The 15,891-nt window shown below is 44.6% G+C and overlaps 1 protein-coding gene across 2 annotated transcripts in view; it reads right to left on the bottom strand.

The window, feature by feature from the left end:
• Nucleotides 1–15,891, bottom strand: part of LOC134536721 (sarcosine dehydrogenase, mitochondrial) — a 48,091-nt gene that overhangs the window by 18,836 nt on the left and 13,364 nt on the right. For both annotated transcript variants that reach the window (XM_063376599.1, XM_063376598.1), the window contains exons 4-8: nt 15,436–15,689; nt 13,457–13,669; nt 10,529–10,652; nt 8,152–8,357; nt 5,380–5,542 (exon numbers count right to left, since the gene is read on the bottom strand). In XM_063376599.1, coding sequence (XP_063232669.1) covers nt 5,380–5,542; nt 8,152–8,357; nt 10,529–10,652; nt 13,457–13,669; nt 15,436–15,689 — 960 coding nt within the window. The remainder of the gene's footprint in view (nt 1–5,379; nt 5,543–8,151; nt 8,358–10,528; nt 10,653–13,456; nt 13,670–15,435; nt 15,690–15,891) is intronic.

The raw sequence follows: 15,891 nt of genomic DNA, 5'->3' as shown, positions 1-15,891 counted from the left end.
GTTCCTCCCCTGAGCACACCACACAACAACTATGCACAATAGTGACTGTAGTCGCAGCTGTGATACAGGCCAACACCCTGGGTATCTCCCCAGCGCATGGTCCTCACAACTATCATGAACCCACAGTTGCAATACAGCTCTGTTGGCCATAGTTCCTCCCCTGCGCACACCACACAACAACTACGCACAATAGTGACTGTAGTCGCAGCTGTGATACAGGCCAACACCCTGGCTATCTCCCCAGTGCATGGTCCTCACAACTATCATGAACCCACAGTTGCAATACAGCTCCGTTGGCCATAGTTCCTCCCCTGCGCACACCACACAACAACTATGCACAATAGTGACTGTAGTCGCGGCTGTGATACAGGCCAACACTCTGGTTATCTCCCCAGTGCATGGTCCTCACAACTATCATGAACCCACAGTTGCAATACAGCTCTGTTGGCCATAGTTCCTCCCCTGAGCACACCACACAACAACTATGCACAATAGTGACTGTAGTCGCAGCTGTGATACAGGCCAACACCCTGGGTATCTCCCCAGCGCATGGTCCTCACAACTATCATGAACCCACAGTTGCAATACAGCTCTGTTGGCCATAGTTCCTCCCCTGCGCACAACACAACAACTACGCACAATAGTGACTGTAGTCACGGCTGTGATACAGGCCAACACCCTGGGTATCTCCCCAGTGCATGGTCCTCACAACTATCATGAACCCACAGTTGCAATACAGCTCTGTTGGCCATAGTTCCTCCCCTGAGCACACCACACAACAACTATGCACAATAGTGACTGTAGTCGCAGCTGTGATACAGGCCAACACCCTGGGTATCTCCCCAGCGCATGGTCCTCACAACTATCATGAACCCACAGTTGCAATACAGCTCTGTTGGCCATAGTTCCTCCCCTGCGCACACCACACAACAACTACGCACAATAGTGACTGTAGTCGCAGCTGTGATACAGGCCAACACCCTGGGTATCTCCCCAGTGCATGGTCCTCACAACTATCATGAACCCACAGTTGCAATACAGCTCTGTTGGCCATAGTTCCTCCCCTGCGCACACCACACAACAACTACGCACAATAGTGACTGTAGTCGCAGCTGTGATACAGGCCAACACCCTGGGTATCTCCCCAGCGCATGGTCCTCACAACTATCATGAACCCACAGTTGCAATACAGCTCTGTTGGCCATAGTTCCTCCCCTGCGCACACCACACAACAACTACGCACAATAGTGACTGTAGTCGCAGCTGTGATACAGGCCAACACCCTGGGTATCTCCCCAGCGCATGGTCCTCACAACTATCATGAACCCACAGTTGCAATACAGCTCTGTTGGCCATAGTTCCTCCCCTGCGCACACCACACAACAACTACGCACAATAGTGACTGTAGTCGCAGCTGTGATACAGGCCAACACCCTGGCTATCTCCCCAGTGCATGGTCCTCACAACTATCATGAACCCACAGTTGCAATACAGCTCCGTTGGCCATAGTTCCTCCCCTGCGCACACCACACAACAACTATGCACAATAGTGACTGTAGTCGCGGCTGTGATACAGGCCAACACTCTGGGTATCTCCCCAGTGCATGGTCCTCACAACTATCATGAACCCACAGTTGCAATACAGCTCTGTTGGCCATAGTTCCTCCCCTGAGCACACCACACAACAACTATGCACAATAGTGACTGTAGTCGCGGCTGTGATACAGGCCAACACCCTGGGTATCTCCCCAGTGCATGGTCCTCACAACTATCATGAACCCACAGTTGCAATACAGCTCTGTTGGCCATAGTTCCTCCCCTGAGCACACCACACAACAACTATGCACAATAGTGACTGTAGTCGCAGCTGTGATACAGGCCAACACCCTGGGTATCTCCCCAGCGCATGGTCCTCACAACTATCATGAACCCACAGTTGCAATACAGCTCTGTTGGCCATAGTTCCTCCCCTGCGCACACCACACAACAACTACGCACAATAGTGTCTGTAGTCGCAGCTGTGATACAGGCCAACACCCTGGGTATCTCCCCAGTGCATGGTCCTCACAACTATCATGAACCCACAGTTGCAATACAGCTCTGTTGGCCATAGTTCCTCCCCTGAGCACACCACACAACAACTATGCACAATAGTGACTGTAGTCACGGCTGTGATACAGGCCAACACCCTGGGTATCTCCCCAGTGCATGGTCCTCACAACTATCATGAACCCACAGTTGCAATACAGCTCTGTTGGCCATAGTTCCTCCCCTGAGCACACCACACAACACCTATGCACAATAGTGACTGTAGTCGCAGCTGTGATACAGGCCAACACCCTGGGTATCTCCCCAGTGCATGGTCCTCACAACTATCATGAACCCACAGTTGCAATACAGCTCTGTTGGCCATAGTTCCTCCCCTGAGCACACCACACAACAACTATGCACAATAGTGACTGTAGTCGCAGCTGTGATACAGGCCAACACCCTGGGTATCTCCCCAGTGTATGGTCCTCACAACTATCATGAACCCACAGTTGCAATACAGCTCCGTTGGCCATAGTTCCTCCCCTGCGCACACCACACAACTATGCACAATAGTGACTGTAGTCACGGCTGTGATACAGGCCAACACCCTGGGTATCTCCCCAGTGCATGGTCCTCACAACTATCATGAACCCACAGTTGCAATACAGCTCTGTTGGCCATAGTTCCTCCCCTGAGCACACCACACAACAACTATGCACAATAGTGACTGTAGTCGCAGCTGTGATACAGGCCAACACCCTGGGTATCTCCCCAGTGCATGGTCCTCACAACTATCATGAACCCACAGTTGCAATACAGCTCTGTTGGCCATAGTTCCTCCCCTGCGCACACCACACAAACACTATGCACAATAGTGACTGTAGTCGCGGCTGTGATACAGGCCAACACCCTGGGTATCTCCCCAGTGCATGGTCCTCACAACTATCATGAACCCACAGTTGCAATACAGCTCTGTTGGCCATAGTTCCTCCCCTGCGCACACCACACAACAACTATGCACAATAGTGACTGTAGTCGCAGCTGTGATACAGGCCAACACTCTGGGTATCTCCCCAGCGCATGGTCCTCACAACTATCATGAACCCACAGTTGCAATACAGCTCTGTTGGCCATAGTTCCTCCCCTGCGCACACCACACAACAACTATGCACAATAGTGACTGTAGTCGCAGCTGTGATACAGGCCAACACCCTGGGTATCTCCCCAGTGCATGGTCCTCACAACTATCATGAACCCACAGTTGCAATACAGCTCTGTTGGCCATAGTTCCTCCCCTGCGCACACCACACAAACACTATGCACAATAGTGACTGTAGTCGCGGCTGTGATACAGGCCAACACCCTGGGTATCTCCCCAGTGCATGGTCCTCACAACTATCATGAACCCACAGTTGCAATACAGCTCTGTTGGCCATAGTTCCTCCCCTGCGCACACCACACAACAACTATGCACAATAGTGACTGTAGTCGCGGCTGTGATACAGGCCAACACCCTGGGTATCTCCCCAGTGCATGGTCCTCACAACTATCATGAACCCACAGTTGCAATACAGCTCTGTTGGCCATAGTTCCTCCCCTGAGCACACCACACAACAACTATGCACAATAGTGACTGTAGTCGCAGCTGTGATACAGGCCAACACTCTGGGTATCTCCCCAGCGCATGGTCCTCACAACTATCATGAACCCACAGTTGCAATACAGCTCTGTTGGCCATAGTTCCTCCCCTGCGCACACCACACAACAACTATGCACAATAGTGACTGTAGTCGCAGCTGTGATACAGGCCAACACTCTGGGTATCTCCCCAGCGCATGGTCCTCACAACTATCATGAACCCACAGTTGCAATACAGCTCTGTTGGCCATAGTTCCTCCCCTGCGCACACCACACAACAACTACGCACAATAGTGACTGTAGCCGCAGGAAGGTCCCACGTGAATGCTCCTCACAACTATACATACATCTTTTATGTACCCACAGTTGTAATACAGCTCTATTAGCCATCGTTCCTTCCCTGCGCACAATCAAGGTCATCCAAGATGGCCGTTGTGTCGTCACAATCCAAGATGGCGGTCGGAACCAGCCTAGAAGCCTGTCCTCGGACCGGCCAATATATACTACTGACATGTAGAAAGTTTAGGATTTTTTTATTATATAATGAAAATTTTTAAAGGTCTTCAACCCTTGAAGTTTTTATTGCCCACCTCATAGTTTGGTTCTTTAAATCAATGTTGGATTAAACAACCAGCACACTCAAATAGCATGACACAAGTAATATTAGTAATTGATGTTCTCTCGTTGTAAGTATAAAATAATTCGCAAAATGTGAATTAAGAAAGGTCAAGCCATTTAACATGACCTCAGATACCCCACGGAGAATGCGGGCAACTTTTTCCGTGGTATTTTTTTCCTCTAGGGCCATTCATGAAACCAGCGAGCTTTATTTCCAATAAAAAAAATATCACGAAATTATGAATGGATGATTACTTTCCCTAGCCACTGCACAACGGCACCACCAGCTTGTCGAAGTGATTACAATGCCATCTCGTGTCGGGCAGTGCTACTAAATTAAAAAGTGAAATATTTTTTTTATGGCTTGGCGACTTCTATAGTCAATCGTACTATCACACAAAGAAAGCCATGGAAACCCAACACCTATTAAAGCGGGGGGTCCGGGGGTCCTCCCCTGGAAAAATTTGGATTTTAAGGTGTAAAATAGTGCTATTTGACCAGTTTTCGGTACTTAACTTTAAATATTGTAATGGTAAAAATATTATTAACGTTTAATAAAAAAATTGTTTCAGTGATGAAGTAAGAAAATAATTAAAGATATTTTAATCAATCCAAGTGCCTTGTCCACGTCCACTCAAAATCATAAATCATTTTCGAAGCTCGACAATACAAAACAAAAAAAAAGGAATAAAAATGGTTGGGTTTCGGCAGAACTGGCCTATTCCTGGAAACAATAATTAGCTTTAGCTTGAAGAGTTACCCAGTCACCACCTGCTTATAATTACCGCGCTGGTTAAATACAGTAGGTGTAAGATATTTGAAAGCTTGGGACCCGTCACGGCGTCACAACCTTATAGCTTCTGCTCGTGACACGGGTAGGGGGAAGGGAAGGAGAATCGGTAGGGCTCGCTTACTCTTCCCCTCCAGTGCAGTGGCCGGTGATAGCAGTAAGACACCCGGGCTTTTAGCTAACCTGCTTTCAGATAAGAAAAATAATTGTGGCTAAGGGGGGAGGGGGGGTTAGATCCCTAAACACCCCCCCCCCCCTGGCTGCGCCCTTGTGGAAAGCTAGGAGTGCTGCGCAGAACTCACCCATGATTGGCTTGTGGTCGGGAGTGAAGCTCTCTGGGCCGCACACGGTGCTCTTGATGCCCGCCGTCTCGAACACGGGCATGAGCTTGATGGCCTCGCGCATGTGCGTGGCGAACACGGCCCAGTCCAGGTCGTACAGGTCGAACTCGAAGCTGGACGACACCTGCACCACCGAACACCACGCGCTTCTCTTGTGGACGGTCCACGTATCACACCTTACAGGTTAGGAAATACTAGCTGCCCGACCTGGCTTCGCACGGCTATACTAAAGGAAAATATTAAGCCACATCTCCCATTTACAGTAATGGTAAATAAAAAAAATTCAGTGAAAATTTATTACAATGCTGTATAATGTACCGGAGAGAAAATGAATAGCACCGATGGTTTCCCGACTCGTGCACGCAACGTACAACTGATGTACCCGTACTTCGCTGCGGCAGTCTACAGGCAGATCACTCTTGCGCCGCTCATTATACATGCCCCTCCTTGTGGGTACACCACTGTCGCGCGATGCCCGTTGACATGAAGACGCAGAAGGCATGAACAATGCAAAATCCTATTCTCATGCAGACAAAGTACCCACTGTTGCCTGGTTTTAACCACCCATGGGATCTAATTTTCGGAAAATGTCATCCTGCGTAACATAAGGAACATTACTGTGAAGTTTCAAGTCTGTAAAATATATATACTTGAAAAAAAGGGCAATCTTTGATATTTAAAGTACCCGCAAAATTTCAAAGGTGATGAGGACTGCACTAACAATTAAATAGTCGTTGCCATAAAGACGAATGAAGCATCAACAAAGCAACAGCCGTTGCCATGGTGATTTCCTACCAAAAACTGGAAATTTTGATATATTACGCCCCCGAAACTCCCCTTGGGATCGGATTTCCGCAGAATCCGTTCTTAGTGAGCGTCTACATCACAAAATGAGTAACTATGCTAAATTTAAAGTCAATCGGGTGTATAGTTTTAGAGATCTCGTGATGAGTGAGTTAGTGAGTGGTATTTCGCTTTTATATATATATATATATATATATATATATATATATATATATATATATATATATATAAAACTTTTAGCGCCTGCGGCATTGTCAACACACACTTCGTACGTGTACTGCATGTTGTATCTAACCCCCTACAACGCATTTGATTCTAAATTGGACTTTTAGTAAGGATCCCTAATGTTATTGATAATATAATATAGCCTATAGCCTTCCTCGATAAATGTACTATCCAACACTGAAAGAATTTTTCAAATCGGACCAGTGGTTCCTGAGATTAACGCGTTAAAACAAACAAACAAACAAACTCTTCAGCTTTATAATATTAGTATAGATTGCAAGTATTTAAAAACCAATCAAGAAAATTGAGCAGTCGTGGAAAAGTACAGCACTGTTCAGGACCAGAACTAAAGAGACCAAAGCTGAGGTGGAGAATGTTGACATAAACTTGCAGCTTTGCAACCTAAATAAATCTGATAGCAGGAACCACGCAAGATTTATTTTTGGAGATACTTGCAAGATAATGACTCACACATGAGAGGAAAAGATCAAAAGATGAACAGGTTATCAGAAGAAAAAATAAATATTAGCATGTCTGTATTCACCACGTCAACATTCCCTCCCAATCTGTGGCAACTGCCTGGCAGGAGATTGGCATGACTTTCAACCAATCGCATATGACCTGGTGGGGTGGTTGAATAAAGCATAGCTAGGGACCGGAAAAAATTCGCGGATTCATTTCGCGTTATGCTAGAATCCAAACAACTGTACCTTCATGTTGCTTCTGTGATTGGCTTAACAGTTTGTCCGAAGGTCTTTGAGCCAATGGAAAACTTTCAACCAAAAAAAAAAAAAAAGTATCGAATCGCAAGCGTCCCAGTTGACAGATGTCACGAGTCGATAGCCAATGAGTAGGGACCGGAAAAATTCGCGGGTTCAATGACCTGCAGGATGAACTCCATAGTTCTACGTACACTCGGTCAAATGCCACCCACCCATTGGCTGCCGTCTTGTGAGACGTCCCAACGTAGCAGCCTGTGATTCGATAAAGCTTTGGTCGGGCGTTTCTAATTGGCCCAGAGTCATCCAGGTGAGTTGTGAGCCAATAGCAGAGGCAGCACTGAGGTGTAACTATTTGTATTTTAGCCTGTCGCGAAATGAACCCGCGAATTTTTCCTATCCCTACCAATGAGCAGGTGGCATTTTTCCTGAGTGTGTAGGGGGTTGTGGAGTCTATCCTAGAGGTCACTGAAAGCGCGAATTTTTCCCAGTCTCTCAGCATAGGTTTCCTGGAGGGGAAGAAACAATGTGTGGCGCCAAGCAACCAGAGACGAGAGCGAGGAAGTACACCCCAAAGTGCGAGGTGCCGCCGGACGCTCACCTTGTCCAGGATGATGGGGTTGTTCAATGAAGCAGAGCTTGCTGGATGGGAAGAAACAAAGGCAGAGGAGATGTGTGGCGAGAGCGAGGAAGTACACCCCAAAGTGCGAGGTGCCGCCGGACGCTCACCTTGTCCAGGATGATGGGGTTGTTCAATGAAGCAGAGCTTGCTGGATGGGAAGAAACAAAGGCAGAGGAGATGTGTGGCGAGAGTGAGGGAGTACACTCCAACGTGCGAGGTGCCGCCGGACCCTCACCTTGTCCAGGATGATGGGGTTGTTCAATGAAGCAGAGCTTGCTGGATGGGAAGAAACAAAGGCAGAGGAGATGTGTGGCGAGAGTGAGGGAGTACACTCCAACGTGCGAGGTGCCGCCGGACGCTCACCTTGTCCAGGATGATGGGGTTGTTCTCGTAGCCGCCCATGTGCAGCGCCTCGCCCTGCACGCGGAAGTACACGGAGCCGTCGTGGTCGCGGATGTTGGGCAGTCCCTTCACGCCGGGGATGGTCTCGGTGACCACGTAGGCGTGCTTCATGGGCACCAGAGGCAGGTGCAGTCCCGCCAGCGCCACCAGCTCCCGCGACCACACGCCTGCGGCATCGGCACACGTCTCGCTCGGCGCCCTTGCGGAGTCACTGCCTTGAGTGTCTCTCGGTGTTACCATCATCCACATCTCCCCTGAGGCAGTGATAGCTCATGTGTCACGCCCATGCAATCAGGGTCGTCAGTTTAATTCATATTCAGATTTGCGAGCACAGTATGTATTCACGATATTGTTGAGGTCTCGTAATGGGACATAAAAACGCACACGAAATTAACATTATACATATAATATTATAATAATAAGTATATATATAATAGGTAGAGACCTGTAAAATTCGCGGATTCGTTTCGCGATAGGATAGATTCCAAATACTATTGACATTATTTTTCTTCAGTGATTGGGCCACAGTTTGTCTGAAGGACTCTGGGCCAATGAAAAATCTTTAACAGAAGAATTAGCGAATCACGATCATTCCAGTCAACAGGTGTTACGAGTCGGTAACCAATCAGCAGATGTAATTTGCACGAGTGCATAGAGGATCATGGAATCTATCCTTTAGGGATTTGAATTCACGAATTTTACAGGTCTCTAACAATAGGTTGTTGGTATGTATGTATGGCTTTGATAGACTCCGAAACCATTTGACCGATAGATATGAAAGCTGGCAAATCGAAGTGTTTTTTTTTTTTTTCGTGCTGAACGGCGTTGCAGCGCATTAACTTCTAGACCGTTCAACTGACGTCCGTGAAAAATTGGTATGCATAGATATTTGAATGCGGAGGTTATTTTCGCGATATCCACTTCAATGTAAATCACCACTAGATGGCGTTGCAGCGCATCAACTTTTAAACCATTTAACCGATCGACATTGGTAAACAGAAAATCATAGGTCATAGACATACAAACAGCAATTGTGAGTCATTTCTGTATGGCTACCACACTTTCATATAACGCAATCCATTTTGCTTTAACTCGCGGACAATGTATCAACCTGTGTTCAGCCCGGGCAAAATCGGGCACTGCAGCTAGTATTGTCTAAAATAATGTAATGTGTGTAGTTTTCTTGATAAAATATAGGCTATGGGGAATGAATAACAAAATAATTTTTTTGTGAAGAAAACCAATGACCAATGTGAAAAATTCCGAAATCCATATATGCTGCTTCTCCAAACTAAACACTGTCACCAACATCGTAACTAAACAGAAAGGTGTATACAAAGTTATAGTAACACGACAACTGTTCAACTGTGCTTGTTAATCCACCTGCACTGGAAAACAGGAAATGAAAAAGTCATTGTTCCAATCAAAGTACAGTAAACTCCCTATTATCCGCTCATGCTACGACAAAATACAGCACATATGTAAATCAGTATTTTATTACAAGTGACGAGTGTATTGTGTGCAATATACAGTAAAACACCACAGGCCTTCTCGGAACTCACGCCGTAGGCTGGCATGCGTAGCTAATTTTGTCTCTGTTCCGCTTTGTTTCTAGTCGTATGGTTGATTTTTATGTTTACATCACTGAAATGTACTGTATGTTAATTATTCAGTAAAATACTAAAATTTTAGCACAATTTAAAATTTTGTACTGTTAATTGTAACTTTTACTGTACATAAACTTCTAGATTTTTAAGCTGAAATTAATGTTTCCTTTTTTGTTTCTCATTTTCGGCTCTTTTGCGGATTATCCGCGATTTTCACTATCCGCGGTGGCCCTGCCACTTAATTTCGCGGATAATCGGGAGGGTACTGTATATTAATTACACAAGCCAACAATGTTTGCTGCGTTGTTCAAGTTTGTTGTCGGCCTGCATTTAATCTGTCTAGTCGTTGTTAGACCACCGTGTTCGTCTGTGTTGTTATATTATTCTTTTCCCCATGACTAAGTTCCTTCAACGGAATTATTGTGCTGTATGATATTTATATGTTGAACATTATTTTGTCCTTGCTGTCGTCGTTGTGTTGTTCATAACACTTGTTCAGTTTAATTGTTGGTTCCGTTTGTCTTGCATCAGCTGATGCAGTCTTGTTTTCTATGAATTTTTATCTTCATATTTTTATTAATGTTTTTGGAAAACATTGCAAAACTGCAATGGTATATGTCCAAAAAACTGCATTAAATCTAGAATTTATATTATTTATTATCCAATAAAAGATTATATTGTTCATACATGAAAAATGAAATCATTTTATTTCCTACTGTATCCACACTTACCGGCGCAGTTTAAGACACACTTGGTTTTGATGACTCCGTACGGTGTCGAAACTCCTGTAACCTGCTTTGAACCGAAGCCATTTTTTCCGGTAAGAATATTCTCCACAGGGCAGTTTTCTATCACCTGCAATGAGGGACATGATGGTGAAATACACTGTGCTTGCAATGGACTTTGTTATTTGTTTACTAAATCTTAAATGTAGGACTAGTTTAATCATGAGTAGAAAAGAGATAATTATTACCTAAGTGATATAACCAATAGAATTTTGAATAAAATAGTAATGCTGTTAAAAAATAAACTAGAACCAAATGATACCTTCGGAACTGTAAATACTGCCTCCTTTAGGTTACTGAATTTTACTGTATTTTTAATTAATTCAGGCTTGGCTGCTGTAATCAATTTTTTGAGTTTCTTTATTATCAACCAAATGTTTTTCCTGAGATTGTCTGTGTAAGAAGTTCGAAATTGCTTCAATTACTAACATTTTCGTTTTAAGTAGGTATTGTAAAAATGGCATAAAGTTTATTGCAAGTAATAAGTTTGTAAATAAATCTAAGAGATAAGTTGCTGTGCATGGTAAGAAAATTATTTTTAATATGGAAACAATCTATATATCAGTAGGCCCTAAACAATTGGTAAACGTTGTTTTTTTTTTCTTTCACATTTAGTCTTCTATTTAGGACAAACTACACAGTCAATATAATTTTTAACACATGAATCCAAGTATTTTAACATTTCTTAAACTGTTAAAAAAAACTTATCCTAATTTAAACAGAAATGAGTCAACAAAAATTTAGTAAACTGACCATCCTAGTGTTAAAGACAGCCCAATCATAGCAGGACTAGTACAATCACTTTTGTGGCAAACACAAAACAATCACACTTAAAGTATTAAAAAAACTTATATTTTGAAAAGTAAAAAAAACGCTTTTATCGTTGAATGAACTAAAAATTAAAAAATAAAATTTTAACTTAAGTTTTTTGTCCAACAGCCAAATACTGCACCACTCTGTATAGCTAAAAGCGTGAGGTGTTCTATACTTTCATTTTCGTAATAACGCATCCAAAAATTTGTGATAGAAAATTAGAGACAAATGGCATTCAGCACCCCATTATTAATTTTAATTTTATTATTGTTATTAAGTTCATATAGTCATTTTCGTAATGACTACAACCCTAAAATGTTCGTATTGACTATAACCTAAAAACTAGTGATTGAAAAACTATTTGAACCCCTCCCCAGGCACATTTTACACCATAACCCGACCTATTGGATCGGAAACACTCCAAATAAAAATAAAAATAAAAATAAAAATAAAAATCTTTTAAAATTTTCGAAATTTAGTTTTATTAACCCTATTCCCCTCCGAAAGGGAGAGAGTCGAACCCCGGGCACATTTTCCAACATAAACCGACCTTGGCAACACTCTAAATCGAAAAGTATATATTTTTTTAAAATTTTCGAGATTAAAGGGGCTACGTTCTCCCCCCCCCCCCCCCTTCCCCTCCTCACGGGAAATTTTATCACCATTACCCAACCTTTTGTATCGGAAACACTCCAAATCGATAAAACATTGATTTTTATAATTTTAGAAATTTTGTGTCTTTAACAAATCCCCCCCCCCCCTCCACGATGGGCACAGTCGACCTCTGGGCAAATTCCCATCATGCCCCGACCTCATGGATACACAAAAAGCATGGTTACTACATATAGCTCGAAATAAGTAGTTTTTTTTACCCTCTGAGCCCCACTCCCCCATTAACTCTAAAGTCTTAAGTTAAAAAAGAAATTGTCTTGTCAGAGGTTCCTTATATTGTTAAGATCTTATAATGTGGGAAGAACTGGGTTCATAAGGGATAGCACAATTAAATTTTATTACAGTTTTATTGATTAATATTATTTACATTAATAATAAATAATTGTACTTAAAAATGTCCGATTACAAATCACTGGCACTTAAAAATGTTTTATTCTCAAGTCACTCAATGTCTCTCAAATTCCGCAGTTGAGCTAGGCTTAACAGTGGTTAGGCCAGTATCTTTTGGTCATCTTTGACTATTATGTTTGTATTGTTTATTTTATTTTTTATATGACACTAAAACTTTTTTTTTCCCCTCAGCACTTTATCTCTTTCAATGTGTTTCGAGATCGGGACAATTGAGTGTGTCGGGTTTGAGTCGCTCCAGCGATCCCGCCAAATAAACAACTTTTGAACAGCATCTTAGAAGGGGGCAGCCTTCTTTTCACAGACGAGAGAACCAAAAACCCGAAGTTCCCCGAAGTTCGTGTTTTTTTACCGTATCTTTAATGTACCTATCCTAACCAAATCAACCGTCCACAATGTTTTAAAGTATTTATAATGTAGCTAACCTAACCTAATTGACCATTAGTAGCCTTTCATCAACACCACCATATTTATTTACAATGAACAAAAAAAAAACCGAAGATGCACGATCGGGCGTTTGGCTCTCTCGTCTGTGAAAAGGAGGCTGCCCCTTATAAGTAACCCAGTATCATCCTTCTCACAGATATCCACACATCAACAAGAGGCAGTGGGCGGGCCCTTGGTTCGATGCCCGGCTCTGGCACACGGACCACGAGGCCCGCAGTAGCTGTGATGACAACACAGTCTGTGACACACTGTGTCGCGGGGAAACCTTCTTTTCACAGACGAGAGAGCCAAACGCCCGATCGTGTATCTTCGGTTGTTTTTTTTTTGTTCATTGTAAATATGTTGATAAAAGGATACTAATGGTCAATTAGGTTAGGTTAGCTACATTATGAATACTTTAAAACAGTGTGGACGGTTGATTTGGTTAGGATAGCTGCATTAAAGATACGGGAAAAAAACACGAACTTCGGGGAACTTCGGGTTTTTGGTTCTCTCGTCTGTGGAATGAAGGCCTGACCTGACCGAGCCACGCACCTGGCAGCCGGCCCTGGTGGCGGACCTGGTGAGCGCGGTGCACAGCATGTTGGAGTCCAGCACCCCGTCGCCCGGGCTGTACAAACCCCCGCAGATCACGTCGCAGTCGATGAGCGGGAACCTGGCCTTCACCTCTTCGGGCCCGAGGATCGAGGACTCGATGCCGAAGCTGTGGCCGGCGGTCACCAGCCTCTGGTACTCCTTCAGCCGCTCCTGCGAGACAAAAACACCAATATTCACTTGTCGACACAAGTGGCCGTACAAGCTGCACCAGTTTAGCTTTCATTCAGGTGTGATTATTACTGACTGTTACTGCAGCAGCATAAACCTGAGCATAAGTGGCCATCCAAGCTACACCAGTTTAGTTTTCATTCAGGTGTGATTATTACTGACTGTTACTGCAGCAGCATAAACCTGAGCATAAGTGGCCATCCAAGCTACACAGGTTTAGTTTTCATTCAGGTGTGATTATAACTGACTGATACTGCACAGAGAAAGAAAATTTTTTGAAATTCACTTGTTTTGTAAACGCAAAATTTTAGACCATGCATTTAATAACTTGTTTCGTTGCCAATTTTTTTAACTGTCTGAGTAAATTAAAAATAATTGTTGTGAATAATATTTTTTTACAAATGTAAACTATAAACTATCCGGGCCGGTATGGAAAGGTGTACTTAAAGTGATAGGCCGACTAGCAATGAGACAGTCAGAAGTGATACGGAGAGGAAGAGACAGGCCGACTAGCAATGAGACAGTCAGAAGTGTCAAGGAGATGAAGTGACAGACCGACTAGCAATGAGACAGTCAGAAGTGTCAAAGAGAAAAAGTGATAGGCCGACTAGCAATGAGACAGTCAGAAGTGTCAAGGAGATGAAGTGACAGGCCGACTAGCAATGAGACAGTCAGAAGTGTCAAGGAGAAGAAGTCACAGGCCGACTAGCAATGAGACAGTCAGAAATGTCAAGGATAAGTAGTGACAGGCCGACTAGCAATGAGACAGTCAGAAGTGTCAAGGAGAAAAGTGATAGGCCGACTAGCAATGCGACAGTCAGAAGTGTCAATGAGAAGAAGTGACAGGTCGACTAGCAATGAGACAGTCAGAAGTGTTACGGAGAGGAAGTGACAGGCCGACTAGCAATGAGACAGTCAGAAGTATCAAGAAGAAACAGTGACAGGCCGACTAGCAATGAGACAGTCAGAAGTGTCAAGGAGAAGAAGTGACAGGCTGACTAGCAATGAGACAGTCAGAAGTGTCAAGGAGATGAAGTGACAGGCAGACTAGCAATGAGACAGTCAGAAGTGTTACGGAGAGAAAGTAACAGGCCGACTAGCAATGAGACAGTCGGAAGTGTCAAGGAGAAGAAGTGACAGGCCGACTTGCAATGAGACAGTCAGAAGTGTCAAGGAGAAGAAGTGACAGGCCGACTAGCAATGCGACAGTCAGAAGTGTCAAGGAGAAGAAGTTACAGGCCGACTAGCAATGAGACAGTCAGAAGTGTCAAGGAGAAGAAGTGACAGGCCGACTAGCAATGCGACAGTCAGAAGTGTCAAGGAGAAGAAGTTACAGGCCGACTAGCAATGAGACAGTCAGAAGTGTCAAGGAGAAGAAGTGACAGGCCGACTAGCAATGAGACAGTCAGAAGTGTTACGGAGAGAAAGTAACAGGCCGACTAGCAATGAGACAGTCGGAAGTGTCAAGGAGAAGAAGTGACAGGCCGACTTGCAATGAGACAGTCAGAAGTGTCAAGGAGAAGAAGTGACAGGCCGACTAGCAATGCGACAGTCAGAAGTGTCAAGGAGAAGAAGTGACAGGCCGACTAGCAATGCGACAGTCAGAAGTGTCAAGGAGAAGAAGTTACAGGCCGACTAGCAATGAGACAGTCAGAAGTGTCAAGGAGAAGAAGTGACAGGCCGACTAGCAATGAGACAGTCAGGAGTGTCACGGAGAGGAAGTGAGACAGTAAAGGCTGAAGGCTCACGGCGTTGTTGGCGATGTAGAGGCCGCCGTTGTTGATCCAGCCGGGGTCCATGCCCGTCTCGCCCTGCAGCGCCACGAGCAGGCTGCGCGTGGTCGCCAGCAGCTGTATCTCCACGTCGTTGGGCCGCAGTCGCCACACGAGCCCCGAGGTGTGCCACGTGGTGCCGGCGGTCAGCTTGGAGCGCTCCAGCAGCACTGCCTTGACGCCGCGCCGCGCCAGCTGGTACAGGGCGTTGCAACCCGCGCTGCCTCCCCCTGCGCACCCCCGCACACCATCTCTCACACGCGTCTAGCTAAATGATTACATGATCTTTAACCTTCGCAAGTGTTCCTGTAGTAAAATGGAAATTATGTAATAAATGTTATGTTTGTAAAGGCACTTGTGGTGTTTTATTTTGAACCTGTCTTTATTGAGCTATTTTTACATAAATTTAAATTTTTTTCCATCGCCCAGGGA

Source organism: Bacillus rossius, chromosome 11, assembly GCF_032445375.1.
Source record: "Bacillus rossius redtenbacheri isolate Brsri chromosome 11, Brsri_v3, whole genome shotgun sequence".
Classification (NCBI taxonomy): Eukaryota; Metazoa; Arthropoda; class Insecta; order Phasmatodea; family Bacillidae; genus Bacillus; species Bacillus rossius.
Note: the sequence above shows the minus strand (reverse complement) of the source record. Positions and strands in the feature narration are given on the sequence as shown.